At 45.7% G+C, this 20,408-nt stretch overlaps 1 protein-coding gene across 1 annotated transcript in view; it reads right to left on the bottom strand.

The window, feature by feature from the left end:
• The window catches only part of LOC139056264 (carbonic anhydrase-like), a 123,036-nt gene extending 103,244 nt beyond the window's left edge, over positions 1 to 19,792 (bottom strand). The window contains exon 1 of the mRNA XM_070534347.1: positions 19,545 to 19,792. Within this exon, the coding sequence (XP_070390448.1) occupies positions 19,545 to 19,605 (61 nt within the window). The 5' untranslated portion in view covers positions 19,606 to 19,792. The remainder of the gene's footprint in view (positions 1 to 19,544) is intronic.
• Positions 19,793 to 20,408: the final 616 nt, after the last annotated feature.

Below are 20,408 nucleotides of genomic sequence, written 5' to 3'. Positions count from 1 at the left end.
AACGTTTAATTGATTGACACACTTCCTCAACCAAACACCGTCACTTTTGTTTTTCTACTAAATACAAATACAGCTCGTGAAAAGAACTGTCCTCTCCCCGTCCCCGATGAATGCGTATTCAGCGTTCACAGGAAGTCCACTGTTGAAAGACCGCGCTGCAACGACGTGCAGGGCAATGGCAGTCGATGACGAAATGCGTCAGATTTCAACTTCTCTAAAGTTGCTCTGCGGCATACAATCGAAAAAAATATAGAAACTAATAAAATGCAGCGCACATTGATGCATGTTTGACACCGGAGAGAACCGCACACGGCAAGCGCGTCTTTATATAGGCGTCCTGTAATATGATTGTAAGATGCGATACAACGGAGTGTGCGAACGGAGCTTTTATGGCACACGAGCAAGAACGCACGCATGCATGCACAAAGACATGTGCGCGAACACACGCGCGAACATGGGCACATGTGTACACAGGTAGGCAGGTACACACGTACCATACTCGTGGAATGAAACACGTCGTCAATTCACGGCTAATTAATACGCATGGTTTTGTTTCCACCGTCTCCAGTTCCTACGACCTCGGCGTAATTTTGGCTGGTACACTTGGATCGCAGTCGGCGCCATCTTTGGATGGATGGATGGATGGATGTTATGAGCGTCCCCTTTGGAACGGGGCGGTGGCTTGCGCCACCAAGCTCTTGCTACTATGCTGCCTAATATCCTACCTAGGTTAACCCATGAGAAAAAAAAAACACACTATGAACTACATAGCATGTAGCATATTTGTAGTGACATCCCGTGGCACTCTCGAGTAAGTGCACTATATATATATATATATATATATATATATATATATATATATATATATATATATATATATATATATATATATATATGTATATATATATATATATATATATATATATATATATATATATATATATATATATATATATATATATATATATATATATATATATATATATATATATATATATATATATATATATATATGCATGCTCCGATGACCGCTCTTGATGCATCGCTCTCACAATACGCTTTCCAAATCAACGTTCGTCCTTCTTTTATTTTTACTTTTTTATTCCTTTCTGTGTGGGGCTCAGCCAAAACGGTGCCGCATTACCCTTTCCCTGCCCCGACGCCAAAAGCCACGCCTGTGCGATCAACAGTAACGGTTCTACTAAAGAAAAAAAAATGGAATACCGAGAAAGAATAAAAAAGGAGAGAAGAGAGTCGTGCGGTCGACATGCCGACCGACACGCTACCGGGCGGGGTGAGTCCAAAAGTGTGCGTGTATACAGAGCAGTGCCCCACCGGCCGAAAGCTGTTCGCCCGTGGTTTCATTTCGGTTCGACAAAAGGGTCGAGAATGCGCTTTTATCGGCCGGAAGCGGCGATGCCCAAATGCATACTCTGTGTACGCTCAGGTTAACCCCTTTCTATTTTGCCATGACTCCTCTCTCTCTCTCTCTCTCTCTCTCTCTCTCTCTCTCTCTCTCAGCCTTCTCTCTGTCCTGTTCTACATATTTTTTATACTTTTTCTGTCCGTCTGCATGGAAGCACGATCTCCTATATACTGTATCCCTCCTCGCGAGCTCATCCCTTGACCTGCATGAAAAAAGGGATTTCCTTCTTTTAGAGTATCGAAGGGTATTACGTTGTTGAACACGCGTGTGATGTCTGTATTGTATGACGTAGTTTTTTTAGTATATTTTTATATTTACATTTTTTTGTGGACTCTTACTGCATTTATGCGCCTCATGCGCCTCATCAGTATCAGTTGGAAATTAGCATTACACACACGCAAAGGCAAACACGTAAAAGCAGAGGGTATAGGTCGACGGTAGTACGTAATGGCCCGCTGGCTTTTGCTGTACGTGCATACGTGTATACAGTAATCAGCATAAACGTCAGCATAACCCTCAGTGTAATTTGAAACACGAACAGGAAATAACTGACCAGAGTGCCTGTTACGAGTAATTGGGTGGAAGCGCTACGTGTAATAACTCCGTAGCCTGTTTCTAAGCGTGAAGTAGTCCCAAGAGTACGCTTTGGACTCTGAATGAAGCCACTGCTACATTCAATAGTTTCGGAATTTTTCGCGTTTGAATTTATATGATAGCACATTCGTACAACACGATATATATGTTTGCTCAAAGCAGTATGAATACGTACGTACGCTTTCGCTCTTGCTACGTACGCACGATTTCGAGTACGTACGTATTCCCATACGGACCAGTAATTCCGCGATAAAAGACAATTTTCTTTGACTGCAGTCTAAACTTGGCATCGCGAGCCCTTTCCTGCGCATAAATTTAGTTCTTTTTTTCGGTGAGCCTGTGGTGCATATACTTCTGCGCAAGGTTGTACGTACGTACGTACGTACGTACATACGTACATACATACATACATACATACATACATACATACATACATACATACATACATACATACATACATACATACATACATACATACATACATACATACATACATACATACATACATACATACATACATACATACATACATACATACATACATACATACGTCGTAAGCGTGTAGTGAAACCGTTCTAAGGAGAAGCAGAAGCGCAGCGCGCGTTCGAATTTCGAAGCACACGCACTGATGGTTCGGAAATACGATGTCCGCGTCACGGCAAAAAGCAATCTGCTTGCGACCGCGTGTAGTTACGTAACGTTCGAACGTGATCGGAAGTGAGACTGCTCTACTCATCTAGCTTCTTCTTTCTTTCTTTCTTTCTTTCTTTCTTTCTTTCTTTCTTTCTTTCTTTCTTTCTTTCTTTCTTTCTTTCTTTCTTTCTTTCTTTCTTTCTTTCTCTCTTCGCCCCCCCGCTTCTTTTTCTTAACTTTTCGGGCCGTGCAACAACGGCAAACGCCATCTGTGCACGTGACAGTGTGATTTACAAGTTGGAAATCAATCGCCTCCTCGCACTGACTCAAATAGCCAGGACTCGGCGCGCGGATGGTCGAATGCTTGGCGGGGCTCAGCAGCTGAGCAATGCGCGTGCACGAAATTAATGCACGTCGGCCGAAAGAAGCCGTGAGCGAAACAGGCGTCCGTTAGAGCTTTCGTAGTTCTATACATAGTATGCACGTGACGTCACATCCGATGCTGTCGTCTGCTTTCGCTACTTTCCGCCATCTTGGGGCACCTTATCAACAGGCGCACGCATAGGCCTATAGGTTCCCCAAGATGGAGCTGCCGTAAACCGGAAGTGGCGGAGCATCGTTGAATGACGTACGTGCATACTACGTATAATTTCTTGCACCCGCCAGCACACAAATCGCTTAACAATCGACAAGAGGTAGCTCGGAGACGACTTCAGACGATCACCTATACCCCAACCCCGTAGCCTATCACTACTACTATCCGCGGACCAATACCCTAATACATGTAACCATTGTAAGCAAAAAGCGGGTCTGTTCCTTATTATGTGGTCGCGCCCAGCGGAAAATCACACAAATCACGATATAAGCAATACTGAGCAGTGGGAGGCCGTGTTGCTCAGCTCCGACCCTGACCTGCAGGCCAAGATCATCGAGAGAGATGAAGAAGCCGCCCGGGCTCTGGCCGCCTAACAACAAGGTCATCCGCCAATACCTTGTTTTCAAATAAAGTCTTTACTCACCACTCATTCCTTTTTGACACCTGTCTTAAAACGGCATGAGGAATTGTGCATCACTACGCTTTCTAATAAACAGGGTTATGTCACTAGACGAAAACAAAATAAAATACAGCCGGGGAGACGAGGAAATAAGGAAGTACAGCCGGAACTACTGTATGACTAAACTTGCGAGTCTGAGAAATCAATAGGTAAAGCTTTATGTTTGCATTTTTGTCGTATAAGAAGGAGCTGAATACTTCTGTTTACATGCGCAAAACCTGTGACCAAAAAAACGTCGCTATATTTTGTTTACATATGTCTGAAACTAACTCGGTTGGTGCACTTGAAGCAGAGAATCAATCTGCTGCGTATAATATATTCATAGATAAAACAGTGGATGCGTTTAACGAAGCTTTTCCAATTGTACAAGTAAAAAAATCCAGGAAGGCCAAGAAGGAGTAGATCTTTGGGTGACCTTCTGAAGCGTATTAAAGAAAAAAAAAATGTGTTATTCGCACTATTTCCTGATACGCACAATCAAGAACGTTTTAAGGAGTTTAAAAAAAAAGTTTCGGAACGAATTAAACCAGGATTTAAAAAAAGGCGAAGTGAGTTTTTTTATCGCCTAAAGTTTTCACCAATGCATTACACTAGATCCCTGTGGAAAGCCATAAATAAGCTCATTGGTAAGAACCAACATCCTCTTCCTTCTGAAATGCAAATCAATGGAGTTCTGTATAGTACTGTCTCGCTCGCTAATAAACTCAGTGACCCCTTCTTAAATGTAGGCACCTCTACTTCGTATAATCTTCCCTCAGCTGTTAAATCAGTCGTTATTATCTTTTTGATCCCAGCATGTGAAAATTCAATATTTTTATCCCCGACATCTGACGATGAAATTCTCTCCATTAATAAACTCTACTCGCAATACATGCTCTACTGACCCAGACGGCATTACTGCGCTTGCAATAAAAGCTGTTGCTACGTTAGTTAGCACTACTCTTGCACATATTTGTAATCTAATGCTTAATACAGGAGAATGCCCGGATAAAATGAAATCCGCCCGTGCTACAGTAATTTTCGAGGGGGGCAACAAAAGAATGATCCCAATAACTACCATTCCATTTCCAAAATACCTCTGTTCTTTAAAGTTTCTGAGCGAGTGACCTTCACGAGAGTATACAAATTCCTGCATCTTAGCAATATAATTTTCAAAGAGCCATATGGATTTCAACCTGGAAAATCCACGCAGGCAACACTGCTTGAAATGAAAAACAGTCTGTTTCACAATATTGAACATAAGCTTTTCACTGTTGGAGTATTTCTCGACTTCTCCAAAGCCTTCGATTCAATTAAGCACGACGTTCTACTCCGTAAATGATACAGATACGGCATTCGTGGAACACCTCACGGGCTACTGCAAAGCCACTTGTCGAACCGCACTCACGCGACTAAGCGATGCCGTATCCGTCTATGAAATAATAAAATTTGGAGTTCCTCAATGATCTATACTGTGGCCCCCTTTTTTACACTATATATCAATGACATAGTAAAACTTTCATCTTATGCTAACATTGTTTTATACGGAGATGACGCGAACGTTTTCTTTCTCTTTCTTTTTCCCGGTTTTCATCTGGCTAAATGAACTCACGCTGTGGCTTGCGGTGAACAAATTGAAATTGAATGTTAAGAAAACTAAATTTATGCTTTTCCGTCCTAAAAGTAAGCCTACAGATTATCCCATGCAACTTCAGTTCAATAATACCGTGATTAAATCCACAAACGCTTGTAAATTCTTAGGCGTTCTTCTTTTTCGTAGTGACCTAGTTTGGGGTGATCATGTAAATCACGTCCGTTTACACGTAGCGCGAAGTATATTTGTGCAAGCCATCGCAATTGGTACCTGTTTCCCTTGCAGATTAAACAAAAAAAGCAATTGTATTTTGATCTAATCCACTCACAACTGGTATACTACAATTTAATCTGGGGCACATGCTACCAAACTGATTCGGCCAGATTATTTTCATTGCAGAAAAGAGCTTTGCGCGCTTGTTCTCCATATCCGTCTATGGGTGACCACTTATTTCGGGCATTTATTGTTCTTCCATTCCCACAGTGCCGTAAGTATTCTGTCGCCGTTCATATTTATAATGAAATTAAGCAGGACATCGCATCTTTTCGAAGCACACACCTGAACAGAAATATAAGCTATAGTCTACGAGTTACCGCTCTCGTTTCCACTCGCGCCCGGACTAACTACGGCGCCCAACACATAGATAAGCAAATCGCTACACTATGCAATGTGTGTCCTTCAATAACTGATGACACGGTTGTCTGTAAAACTATTTTTCAATTTAAAAAAGAAAATGAAGATGCTATGTTCAATTAAAACCGATGCCCCAAATACTTGTGATATGTATTGATTGTAGTGTTAGCCTCTCTTTGCATCGTGTATTGTAGCATTACTGATGTAATTTCTTTCTTTTATAAAGCCAAGCGTCTTGATTAATTCGCAACCATGCCAAAACTAAACTGTAGAATCTTTGTTTTGTTTTGTGTAATAAACATGTTCATCCTTCTGCCATCGATGTGTGTGACCCGGGATGAGGCCTTGTCAGGAAGTACGCTTTTGGCTTCGTTGTTTTGCCTCATTATGTGGGCATGTTCTGCATAGAACATGCCCACATAATGTTCATATTGTTCTGCCGAATAAACTAATATGATTTGATTTGATGTGACGTGATGTAACGGAAGCTCGGCCCGTCGGAATAAAAAAAAATTGCTACACAATCAATGGTTTAGCGTAACATGAGCCAATGGGGAGCTAGAAAAGCATGTTTCTAAGCAAATCTTAGTCCCAGTCGTCGCTGTCCGATTACAGCCGGTTCCCGGTCGTGGAGCTGAGTCCAGTTTTGTATGGACCCATTGAAGTGCATATTTTCCGCATGCCCCATACACAGGATTTCCCGGTCTGTCATCATTGTGGTGTGGAAGTCTCTGCCTTATGGATTAGCGATATACGTACTGTCGACTGTGTGTCTGAAATGGGAATAATTAGAGTCGAGGCCGACTCCCGCAGCAAATGCTAGGTCATTGCAGTGTGTTATAGCGATACCTGAGGCGGATGCTGGTCAAACGCAGCGATTACTCACTCCAAGTAGCTGTACAAGAGTGTTATGTTGGACTAATTGGTTGAGGAGCGGTCCGAAAAAACCGGCGCAACAACAGGACCATTAAAAAGAAAATTTGTCATAACTCCGACAGTAGCCGGAGCCACAAAAGGAAACCCAATGCGGGTACCCTCAGGAATTAAGGCCTCGCAGTTGAATAAATACTGGTGAACCATCAGCCATTTCCACGACTCCAGCGCAGTGATTTCTCTCTTGTGACTTCAGCAGGAGAGTGTGGCAAGGCGCGAATAAAACGTAATTAAAAAGCAAAAGAAAGAAAGAAAAGGGCCAGAGCTTTTCAGGCTTCCTGATAGCTGATAATCTGCTTTATTATATTTTTTTTTCTTTCGTTCCGGCAAACTCCAACGAATTATCGCAAGGACTCTCGAGTATAAAAGCACCGACAGCGGCACGTGATGAAGATAAAATAAACAGGAGTGTCGGACACTCGCTTGATACGCCTCCTTGAAAGACGAAGCTTTGAAACGCATCTGTCTCTATGACAAACCCGCCGCACTGCGCCCTACAGCGGACACTGAGATGCCCTGAGCGGGCAGGAAGCGAGTGAGCGGAGTGACCCGCTTGAATACTGGATGGAAGCTTCTCTAACGCATCGAATAAGGACAGGATCTCCATATACTATGTCCTTCCATGGTTATTCAAGACGGGACGTACGATACCTAGTCTCCGCTCTGTACTTCGGGCAATGAGGCAGGAGAGATCGAACACCTTTCTGTCGCCTGGCTTTGAGTGGCTTTGATGTTGCGCTGCTAAGCCAGAGGGCGTGGCCGGGATCAGATGCAAAAAAATAACAATAATAATAATACTCGTGTACTGTGAATTGCATCTCACAGTACACGGGCGGTCGAAATTAATCCGGAGTCTCGTACTGCGGCGAACCTCGTAATCACACCACGGTTTCGGCACGTGAAACCCCAAAAGTTATTTTCTTTTTTACACAGTTTCCGTGGTCGCTCCCAAGCTATACCGTGGTTGAAGGAACGGTCGCTCTTCTTGAGAATCTTCCAAAGAAAGGCGTCCCACGTGCGTGCGTACAACACCTTGCGTTTCCAGAAGGATCCGCCATTGCCCGCAAAGAAACTTCACTCCTTCTTACATTTCTAATAGAGAGGCACTGATCTGCTTGGAAGTACAGGTAGTAAACATCCAAGTCACACCGGAAGAGACGCTGAGGCGGCGCATTTGCCGGCCGATAGATAGCCAGGATAAACCCGCCTGCGGCTACAGCACATCACAACCACCACCGCAAATATATTCGGATCGTTTCTCAGATACCCTTGGAAAAAAAAAAAAACCCAACCGTTCCGTTTACTTGGGCTTCTTTTGAAACAGCTTTTTAATTCAAATTAATCTCGACACTTTGGTAGTGAAATCTATGAAAAACCTATGTGAAAAAATATTTTCGGAAATTTTTAATCAGAATACTGTCATACGAGCAAATATTCCGTTTCAAATATTTTCGCTGTACTAAAGCAACAAATGCCATTTGTTATGTTTCACAATTTATTAGTTTCTTCTTGGTGACCCCTACCAACCCGTCATTGTGGCGCAAGACAAAACTTTCGGCATACATCACGGCTGCAAGATTTTAAAAAAATATTGTGTTAAAAAGAAGATGATGAATCATGTGCATTAAATAACACCGATTTTCATCACCTTAGATTCCCTTGGCACAGCAGATGGTGTTTAACAATAAAATTTCAAGTTTCATTCCCAATAATGCGTTGAGCGAATACCGATGCTTAATTTTTTGTTCTCCCAGGACTGATTTCACACCTTCTCCTCAATGTCTTTATTGCAACAAACCTGAAACTGTGGACCACTTCTTTATACAGTTTCGTAGGTTCAACGTGCACAGAAAACGACTTCTAAACGCTCCCCTCCGCCAACTTGGATTGGTCATTACGCTCCCTATGATACTGTCTCTTTGGACGTCGGCACCAGAACACTGCAATAGGAACGTATGTGATGCCATGCTTAAGCGAAACAAAGGGGCTGCCCTGTAAATTTTATCGGTTTACTTTCTTTAATACGAACACAAAAATATTAACCTGAAGTTTTGAAATAACATAGCCTGAAAATTTATATTAACGATTAGTATTCATTTATCATCATTTTCCAATTGCAAAATTCCATTTAAGCATTCTTCCCTCTTTACCTACCGCCGCCCGATTCATGGCCGATCCCCCGCAGTGGGTTCAGTCATATCCGCAGGCACCAAACCAAACCAAACTCTGCATGACTGTGCAAACCAGCTATTATGCCGTGCGGAATGGCGTTGCTCACTTGAACGCGACGGTTTCATCCGAGCACTTTTTTTTTTTCCTGACGTGTTTGTTGAAAGTGTGGCGTGCGCTTCCCTTCAGATCACGCATGATCTAGCGCACGGCACTCATCGGCGAAAGGTGCGAGTGGAGGCTTGTTGTTATCCTGCGATTTCCTAGGTATACTTTTATGGCGCAAAATACATTTCTTGAAAAGGGACAGAAGAAAGGGAGACAGTGAAGCGCTTCACTGTCCTCCCTTTCTTCTGTCCCTTTTCAAGAAATGTATTTTGCGCCACAAAGTATACCTAGGAAATCTAACCGCCCACTTGCCCAAGAAGAAGTCCTTTTGGTTATCCTGCAAGTTCACTCTGCGGCGTGCCATGCGCTTTGTCTCGTCGTGACGATAAGTGCGGAACGCTCCGTGAAGAAACGTTGTGCAATGTTTGTTCACTCTCCGTAACACCGGCTCTGAGTGCCCGACGACCAGAAAAATTAGTAAGTCGATTTTTATGCGAAGCATATTACGAGAGCTCAACCCAGCTCCTCAGGCGCGGCGGTGTCGCCTTGAATACCACGTGACACCGTGACGTCACGACAGAGGAGAAGTGGCTTTGGCTCAACTCTTGCAAGATGGGCTGGGTGGGAATCGAACCAGGGTCTCCGGAGTGTGAGACGGAGACGCTACCACTGAGCCACGAGTACGATGCTTGAAAGCGGTACAAAAGCGCCTCTAGTGAATGCGGTGTTGCCTTAGAAACGAGCTGTTTCTAAGGCTCAGGCGTGCGTCGCTTGCTGAGGCGCACATTTCGTTGCCGCGCCGAACGCTGCGTTGCTCGACGCTCACCGCGTCCAATGCGGGCGTCCAAGGCGAAGCAGAGTAACGCATGAGTTGTTTCTTCGTCTAGCCGAACCAAATATAGCCAAGCAACAGCAGTTCACCAAGCTAAACAGTGGTTCAACAACTAAAATAAAGGCTAGTATGCTTCGCATCCTGGGCTTAACCTTACCTAAGCCACAGCCATTTTTTATGCGAAGCATATTACGAGAGCTCAACCCAGCTCCTCAGGCGCGGCGGTGTCGCCATGAAAGCACGTGACAGCGTGACGTCACGACAGAGGAGAAGTGGCTTTGGCTCAACTCTTGCAAGACGGGCTGGGTGGGAATCGAACCAGGGTCTCCGGAGTGTGGGACGGAGACGCTACCACTGAGCCACGAGTACGACGCTTCAAAGCGGTACAAAAGCGTCTCTAGTGAATGCGGTGTTGCCTTAGAAACGAGCTGTTTCTAAGGCGTGCGTCTCTTGCTCAGGTGCACATTTCGTTGCCGCGCCGAACGCTGCTTTGCTCGACGCTCACCGCGTCCAATGCGGGGCGCGTAGTCGCTGCCCTGTAGCCCATTGTCTTACACCCCTTGGCGGGTCGACGGGAACGCTGTCGCGTTCCACTCTTGAAGGCGAAGCAGTAATGCATGAGTTGTTTCTTCGTCTAGCCGAACCAAATATAGCCAAGCAACAGCAGTTCACCAGGCTAAACAGTGGTTCAACAACTAAAATAAAGGCTAGTATGCTTCGCATCCTGGGCTTAACCTTACCTAAGCCACAGCCATTTTTTTTATGTCAATGATAACGTGGGGTAACGGTGTCTTGTCGCTAACTGTTAGATATGAATACATGGTGTCGCGCGGAGTGGCGGGTGATTCTGTGGAGAGGTTTCGTATACGTTGCTATACAGTACGACTGTGTGCTCGCCATAGTACTTTTCATTCATTGAAACGTGTTTTATTTGCTCGATTGCACTGGTTGCATTATTCTAGACGAATAAAGGTGAAGCTGCTTTTGAAACCTCTGTGGCACTGTAATTTATTTCCATCCTGTTCGCTCACCTCCCTAAGGAACCTAGTGGAGCACTTATTGCAGTCAATAGCAGCCTTATTATGTTCACATTAGGACATACGTCACTCCTATAGTTTAATAGCATGCTGGATAACTGCTGGCGTAGCGGTCGAAATGCGGGACGCTAAAGAAATTCAAAAATTAATGAGATCTTGTAATTCGTCACTTGTAATTCTTTATCCTTTGCTAGCTGTTCCCCCGACCCCGACACGTAGATGGCGACGGTTGCAACGACCCGCCATTTTCTTGAAATGCGTGCTTTTACGGAAGCTTCGCTGGTATTTACATATACTTTGGAAGTTATGCATACAAATCTGTCGCCCTTAAGTGTGGATATGTTTAGAACAAGTTTATTTGAACAAGGGACGACACGAACACTGAGCCACCATTACGGCGAAATGGCACGAGGACGATAACAAATAAAAGAAACGAAGGATTGTATACATGACACACTCCCACAGTAGTGTCCGAGTCTTCGCTCATTAAAATATAACAGCACAGACCCATGGAAAAGTACAGTTAAGCATGGACTAATTGTCATATGTATATTATATTGTTCAGTATATACAGTGTGCACAATGGCTATGGACAATGATGACATGACAAAGACACCTGAGATCCCCGGATACTCACGATATATCTTCAAAGCCAAACGTTAGGACAGGGCCACGAGATACCACTTTATACAACCTACTTAATTTCTCAACTTACCTACGTAGATTCTTATAAAATATTTTTAAAATCTCAGCATTTTGCAAAAGCAGCTTATGTTGCGCATTGAAGTTGCACGCCGAGCAAAAGCCTTTTATCTAATTTACGCTTGAAAAGAAAAACATGTGTCATCTATTGGTAATACAAAACAAAATAATTTAAAGGTCAGCCAGCCGCTACCGGCAACCACCTAACCATTCCCTTTTCACTTTTCGCTCTCGCGATAACAGCAGCGAGGGTGCGGTCCCAAGAAACTTTCGGTCACGGGCCTTATCAGTCTACTGCGCCGGAATACAAAGCGCGTTTTTAAGTTGCTTTACTGTGCCAACAGTCTATTTTCAAGTTTTGAGATAAAAGACATGCGCAGTTCGCTTCAAGACTACCATGTAACATTTTTCGCACAACTTACGGCAATCTTGATTAGCAAAATTGTCGTTATGTACCGAGGAAACGTGTTGAAAGTCTGCAGGCTTAGATTCTAACGCACTCGTGCTGCTCATTATCCTCACGAGGGCGGTTCCTGTCAGGGTTGCCAGGTCCAAAATGTGAAAAGTAGCCAAAAAATCTCGAAATGTAGCCAACTTTGCCCACATAGAGAAATGTAGCCAAAAATGTAGCCACGCTATGAAAAACGTTGCATTTTCATTTATTATGCAGCTCTGAAGACATTATCACAGCCAACACTTAAAGTTGCTTTTAGTAAATGTAGGAACATACAAAAATTATTATGAAACGTGTATAAATGACTACAGCTAAGAGCGCTTTGATCAGCATGTAATATGACTAGAATATTATCACAAATCAGAATCACAGTGTAAATGAGTTAATCTTGGCGCACATTTTTCGAAGAAGGTCAAAACTCAAGGCATCCTCAAGCGATCGCTTTTGCGATTATTTACGTGCGATTTTGCATCTTGGCATCGGACGCGTCGCAGGCCGTTTGTTACGCTCTGCAAAGTGAGATGCCGAGTCGCGCGTAATCTCGCAAAAGTTATCGTATTCCAGAATACAGCTGTATATTTTCAAGCTGGGAACACATAAATGGACCGACTACGCCGAGAGCGCGCCGGCCCGACCGACCGCTGACATGTTGGTAGCATGTTTACGTTTATCCCGTGACCAGCTGTCCAAGTGTTCGATTTTGCAAACTTCGGGCAGCTTCGGGTTGTCTTAGGATCCCACCTCACGTTGCCTTCCCATCAGGACCGGCACTATCTGGCTGCCGTCCGGCTGCCAGCGGGCTGCCAGAACTCGGAAAATCGAAGAAGCCCTATGTGTGAAAGGTGGAAGGCCTGACGCAGAACGTCAATGCGAAGATGGAACACGCTGTGACGTCACCAGTGCGAAACCCTTTGAATGAAATAAAAGCGCCAGAGTCAGATTGACAATGATGATGGACCAGCTTGAAAATATTTGAAGTGTCGTTGTTGCGGGTAGGCCTAAATATTTGCTAATGTTGCTGCGTAATATGAGCTACACAAGTTTCTATCTAATTTTTACAATAATCAAACTATTTCAAAAGTAGCCAAAAAAGTAGCCAAGTAGCCAAGGCATTTTTTTCCCCGCCAACAGCCTCAAAAAGTAGCCAATTTGGCGCAAAGTAGCCAAATCTGGCAACCCTGGTTCCTGTTCATAGCATTTAGCTGGCTATGGCCATAGAGAAATTTGAACAAGAACGGACACTAGCTATCTTGGCAACGCAAGAAATGTAAGTCGCGAAGTATAAGTTAATTTACACGCAAAACTAAAACGTTGTCTGTAAGTTTATTTCACGCTCTTTATTTCTGATGCTCGCCTCAACTAACGGATGGAGTTGAAATGAAACTAGGCGTGACGTGTTTCCTGTTGTCAGTTTTTGAAGAGTGTCGCTTCTTGTTCAATTTCTTTCTCTATGGATTGGCCCGCTTTGTAGGTATTCATCAGACGAAACATGTGTACTAACTTCGTGGGCAGAGCAGTTTAACACAGCGTCTCAAAGAGCAAACTGTCACGATGGGAAAGTGCAACGCGTGAAACTGGCACGTGGGGCACGCACCAGGCTTTCACAGCGAAGCTGTCTATGGCTAGGATCTGGCGCGTAGACCAACAATTTTTCGCACGTGGGCCGATCCCGAAGACAGTGCAATGCCGGGCCTACCCGCGGGGGAGGTGCAGTTCGCCATTAAGGGGCCCACATACACAGCTTCGCTGGTCATCCTTCTTCACTGAGTTTCTTAACGTGTGACTTTTGGCACAATGTAAGTATGCCTGCGATCGTGCGCGAATGCTTAGGGCGTTTGGCTGCTCTGCTGGAAGGGACAGGTTCTGTCCTACCATCGGCCATGCATTGTTTTAAAGCGTTATTGGGCAAACTTCCCGGACTTTGGACATACTTAACTCGAGGTGCGTTGAGTGTGCGCGACAGCGTCACAGCTCGCACGAAATCGCAGGCTGAATAAAGATACGTGGTACAGAAACGTTACTTTGATAATTGAGAGTGCAAGGTCTGTTTGTGAGGCACGCGTGTTACTATGTTGGGACGTCACAATAACCACATGCAAAGTATGCGGTCACATAACTTTCCAGAATTAACTGTGCTAAGCAGTGGACTGCTTTTTTTCTATTCACTCCTCCCTGAAGAGTGGGCAGGAGCTGTGCACCTCTCGGTGACAGTTGCCAGCCTGCTCCCTGCTCCCTCCCCGTTTCCATCTCTTTCCATTGTACACGTGCCTTTTCATAAAAAATAGTAGTAGTAGTAGTAGTAGTAGTAGTAGTAGTAGTAGTAGTAGTAGTAGTAGTAGTAGTAGTAGTAGTAGTAGTAGTAATATCTTCCTCGTTATCAGTAGTAGTAGTAGTAGTAGTAGTAGTAGTAGTAGTAGTAGTAATATCTTCCTCGTTATCAGCTAACGACTCTGAACGTTTAACGGGTGGCCATGCCTGTTCTTCGAGGCAGTGTCATTCCGGACCTTTCTCAGTAAAAGACTTCGCCTGGGGCTGCGTCAAAGTGAAACACAGACGAACACACGCCCACTCCCTTTAAAGCTGTCACTGCAGTGAGGTTCACATGTATTCATGAAACAATGAAGCAATAAGATTCCTCTAATTGTCTGCATACTGACCACGAGCACTAGAATGTTCGCGTAATAAGGATAAAGCCCTTGTAATAGGCCGCCAAATATGGTCGCGGCATCTCCTGATAAGGTCACGCATTGAAGCCATTGGAACGTATCTGCGGCAGGCCCCTGGCACACGAGCACGTGCGTAAACACCTTTCACAAAGTTCGCCCAACCTATGAGAACTAAATAACACCGACACCTTTCTTTCTCGTGCACCCATCAAAGCATCGAAAGTGCACTCAATCTGCGCTATCGTGGAGGCGGTGGCGACTCCTTGGTATCGCACGAGAAATAATCCGCACCCTTGAGGCGTTCCGATAAGGGGCCGGGTTCTCTATACCGGATAACGCTTCGATGACGGAGACGTGCCGACAGCTCTCATGCGCTAAGCGCTCTGTACACGCAAGACGTGAAAATAAGTCGACAGACAGGTCGCGCACTTTCGCTTCGCTCACGAAGGGCAAATCAGTTTCTATATTTACGCTGGGGATCGTTAAGAAAAGGACAGTTCTGGGCTGTACGGAACAGGACGCGTTCGAACAGGGTTGCGAGGGGAGGTGTACGACGAAGAACGCTGGGAAATTAGTACGTGCCTCAAGCATAGGACAGCTATTATACTGTGCCGCTTGTGAGAGCACCGTTTTGCGATAACAGACCGACAATAGACAGCGGATCGAGATTCGGTGGCGGAAAACAACCTGGCATTGTCCGAGAGGCCATGCTCCACAACGTGACATGATAGAAAACATCATGATAAATTTCTCTTCTTTTTTCGAGATAAGCCCCAATCAATGAACAGGCGAGATTCGAGGCTGGTAAAACGAGCTGCAATATTGTGCGACGCTCAATATCTCAAAACATGAGAATATAGATAACATTAAGAGAAATGTTATTTTCGTGAGATAACTTGAGGTAGAAGTTCAAATGGCACGCGGGGTAAAAAAAAGACAGCAAGAGATAATGATGAGGCATGCGCGCCATTTTGCTATGCGCCATTTCGAATCGCCACCCTCTTGCGCATTACGGTAAGTAAGGAGTATTATTTTGCGTGCTGGCAACGTTGCGAATATTCTAAGAACGTTCAAGACGCATGCGCGCACGGACGCACACCAGACTTACACACGTTACAGAGAAAGTACGCCCGATTAGAATTACACTTACTTGATCAAAAAAGTATGTAATTGATTGCAGTTACCAAATACTGCCACCACGAAAGTAATTGAGAAGTTAGTAAAAAGTAATCGATTACTTCTACGTCACTTTATTTTTATTCGACCCTTCATTAACGTTGCACACAGGCAGCAAACAGAACGAGCTGGCCTGACACTTTCAGTGCGTTCTCTGCGGTCCTCCATGCATTGTTTACCTTCACTAGCCAATGCTTTACGAAATTTCCCAGCGGTCATCTCTCTCTCTCTCTCTCTCTTTCGTGGAGACATCAGCCAACGATAATGGAAACTCGCTCCGTGTGTGCAACGCTGGAGGGAATTGTGGAGTTGTAACTTGAAAACGTTGAAAACCACGCTCACAAGATTGTGGTTACGTCAACGCCGCGATGCTCTCTCGTTTGGGTCTGCTACGAAGCGCAGCGTTTCATTTCTGGGCTCTCCTCAAGGTTCTCCTCCCGGTAGGGCCAATGAAAGGCTGAAGAAACAAGCAAAAAAAAAGCAAAAAATCTTCCGTTTGTGATTTCCTGGCATGAACGTCCGAAGTGGCCGTCGCTATCGAGACATAACATACCATCGCTGTTTCAATTCGTCGGCCAACATCTGGTGGAAGCGTCCGTATAAGATGAGGAGACTGCAGACTGTTCGAAAATGCGCATGCGCGAAAGCCCCGCGCGGCGCGACCGCGTACGTTGTGCACTGTAGTCTCTTTCAGGGAAATAAAATGATTTGATTTGATTCGTTCCCACCGTGTTCGAGTTCGAAAAGTTGCGTCGTTCGCGCTGCAGCTTGTCTCGTCAATGAAGTGACCGTGGTTATACGACGGTTACTGAAGAAAAAGAAAACGTGATTGAATTACAGTGACATTTACCGTGTATGTGTGCATATGGTATATATATAAGAAGTAATCAACCAATTACAAAACTACATGTAATGTAATTGATTACACGTAATTCCCTTCGTACAAGTCTGACACACCCGCGCAGGGCACGCACAGCTCTCACAGCCATGGTTGTTTACTGTCGGTGCGAACTTTCTCAGGTGGTTTTTGACATTGAGAAAAAGCATGCGGAGAAATGGCTAACCGCATGGGCGGTGCGCATGCGCAGTATATATTATCCGAGCCGCGTTATTAGTCGAGCGCACACGAACAGCTGCAGCTGCGGGACACAGAGGAAACGGCACAATAAAAAAAACACCGTTTTCAGTCACTTCTCTGCCTCTAACTTTCTGTGGATAAGGTACCTATTTTTTCCCCCTCCAAGTTGCCCTCTTTCTTCTTTCTTTTGGGAGAGGGGGCGGGGGCAGGGGGGAGGGGGGTGTACTGCACACGTCGTCAGCACTCTTCCTGTTCAATCAAGGTCGATCCCACCTATAGAAGTCAGGCCTATACCACGACGAAACCTAACCGACGGAGCATCAAAAACCAAACGATATCACCGATTCCAGCAGCATTACCCAGTTATATAGGACGCCAGGTTGCAAGAGCTACAGTGCAACCACACGCAGCTTGTTCGTGCGGGCAACCACGTGTAAGCCGGAACTTGGGCACGTCGTCAACGTTGCGTAATGGCTGCTCGCGCGCGTCCGACAAAGTTTGCACGGAACTGACAATTGTCGACGCCGCTCATTAAGGAACGCACCCGAAGAAATCAGCGCGTTTTCATTGGAGGGCACGCGCCGACACGGACACACCGTGCGGAAGGTGACGCTAGCTTCTTCATGCATTGGGGCCGACGTGGGCGAGCAGCCTTATCTCCGGTGCACCAGACCCCGTTATTGCGGAGTCCCGCGCCGTGATGCCTACATACGAGCCTACACGTAGAAAACCTTCGCGTCAATGTGTTTCTATGTATACGCGTTCGCGGGGCCCTTCCTTATTATTCGGCAGTCGGTGGTATAGTCAGCCTCGAGCACGTTTACAAACCTAAGTTGTGTCGTTGGCGGTCTATTTTTGCTTGGCAAACGGGGGAAGGGGACTCCCAACTGGAAAATACCCTTAATTAAATCCCGCCTATACAGATGAAAAGACGACGGATTCATGTTGCAAAACATGTCCAGATCTACGTATCTCGAGGACGAGATAATAACCTTCGCTGACATCGCGGTGATTCGCTGGGAGAATCTCTGCGAAGAACGCAGCGGTCGCTTGAACTTCGTCGCTGCTATTCGAAGAGAGTGCAGGAATGCGAGGACGCGTCTTAGAAGGAGCCTTAATTCTAGGAGGGTTCGAGTACCAGGAGCCACAGCGCGAGTGTATACGAAGTCGGGCATGCCGGGTCGAATTCGACATTGTAGTGTTTAAGTCCACTCAAATAAACGTCAATTTTATAACAGTGCCATGCGCGAGTTATAATAACTCTGGGTCGTGGCACCGAAACAAACAGTTTAACCGCCGGCTTTTTTTACTTAGAAGAGAAAGAGAAGTATGACTGTTCGGTCGGCTCCGACATAATTTTGCTTTATCCACCCAAATACTCCCAATCCCCTAAGTGGGCGGATATCGGCCACGAAATGAGAGTGACAACAATAACATCAGCGCCCCTTGGTAAGTGTGTCGCGGTTGCACAAGCATCCCCCGGTGACAGATACGGTATGCATGGACAACGCGTTCGGAATGCCCGACAATTGGGACCCGTGACCTCATAGCAAGCACCAAGGGTGAAGCTCACAATGGGCGCTTCGCGCGTGCCCTCCGGTATAATTTGCCCGAAATTATGCGATGCATCTATCTACTCAAGCAGAGAGATCGCACCGCTCTCCTACAAATTGAGAGGAGCACTTTCATTGCCATTTTTACTTCAACTCCTGTCGTACGCTATATAGGAGTCGTAATTTGTCTCACTTTTCAGGCGTCAGGCATTTGGTATAGATAAACTTTTCGCAGTTTTCTTTTTTTAAATTTGCATACGTTGTTTTGTCAAGCACATGTTACCTCATAAATGAAGCGATGGTGAATAGCCTTCCATATGAATGTCAGCGTAGTCCCGTTCCTACGCGTCTACATATCTACATGTAAGCAAATTGCAAACACCTACGTTGGATGAAGCTCAGTGCTATGCATGTCCCGTTATAAGCATCCGTTTGTGCTTTAACACAAAATTTTGGCACGCTTAATAAAACATCATGCTCGGAGATTGATTACGACAAAATTAATGTTGTAGACGAAATTCAAGTGCCAATACGCAAGTACAAATTCTTCGCTTCATTTCTTTGTTTCATTTATTAGCCCCTCCTCACCATTCCGTAAGCTCACGGCATGTGACTTCAACCGTTTTCCGCGTTATTTCGGTCCACCGAGAAACAAACGCTTCGCGATCCAATCAGAATACCCCAGTTGGCTCGCCCCTTCCACCTATACAGCGAACTGTCTCGTTTCCACACAGTTCCGGCCGGCACGAAGAGGCACGAACACACCTCCCCGAAGCCATTGTTTCGGAGCCCGGTGCCACACGCAGCCGCGCACGCCCAAACCGACAAGAGGCCCGCATGCGGCCCCCGGGTCGTCGCCGCAGACGTAAACACGCGCGCGTGTTTTGAGACGCAGCCAGAGGCATAGCCAGCGCGCTCTCACCTCGGTCCGCCACCGCGATCAGAACGGCGAGCACTAGGAGAGGGGTCGGTGCCGCCAGCATGGTCTAAAGTCCCGGTACGGCGGCGACGTGAGGGGAGCAGCGAGTGTGGTGTCGTGCACTTGAGAAGGCGACCTCTCAAACAAGCCCCAAGCGGCTATGCTGCTCCTCTCCGGCAGCATGAAAAGCGAAACTGTTGGCAGGAATCCCCGCGGCCACGCTTAAAAAGTGGTCCCTCTCGCGCGCCCGCCGGCTGCTGTCACGCGGAGGGGCGGGAGCAGAACCGCAGGCAGCTTCGCCGAGAGAGAGAGAGAGAGAGAGAGAGAGAGAAAGAGAGAGGGAGGAAAGAGAAGAGGCGGCGGAGTCGACCGACGCGCGCGAGCCCTCCGCTACGAAAGCGAGTGCGGCCGGCGACGCGCCTACTTGGCGTCAGAGGTCACGCGACCAATACTAACCAATGAGGAAGGCGAGCGCGGGAGCAGACGACGCGGTTCGTTTGACGGCTGCCGGTAGCCCGTAGGGCGGCAAAGTTGAAATACTTTACCGAGTGTAGCACGCCGCGCTGCCTGGCGTGCGTCGACATATGAAAAAGGCGTTGCTCTTATCAACATTCGCTTTCCTTCTCTATTTTTCTGTATTTTTCTGTTTCTTTTTTTCTTGCCCCTTTTTTTTACTTGACGATGGCAATCGCTCTTATGGGTTCCGTAGTGCTTTCTAGTGCATGAACCACGATAACCAGATTGTTATTTTACTTGCGGTCTGTCCCCGTTTCTCGCTGGTCGGAGTGGTGATGTTATACGAACGCTGTACGTTTTTGTTTTGAATATATGCGATCTATGGTGACCTTAGTTCCCCAGTCTTACAAA

Source organism: Dermacentor albipictus, chromosome 2 (genome assembly GCF_038994185.2).
Source record: "Dermacentor albipictus isolate Rhodes 1998 colony chromosome 2, USDA_Dalb.pri_finalv2, whole genome shotgun sequence".
Lineage (NCBI taxonomy): Eukaryota > Metazoa > Arthropoda > Arachnida > Ixodida > Ixodidae > Dermacentor > Dermacentor albipictus.
This window is presented reverse-complemented; position numbering and strand designations above follow the sequence as displayed.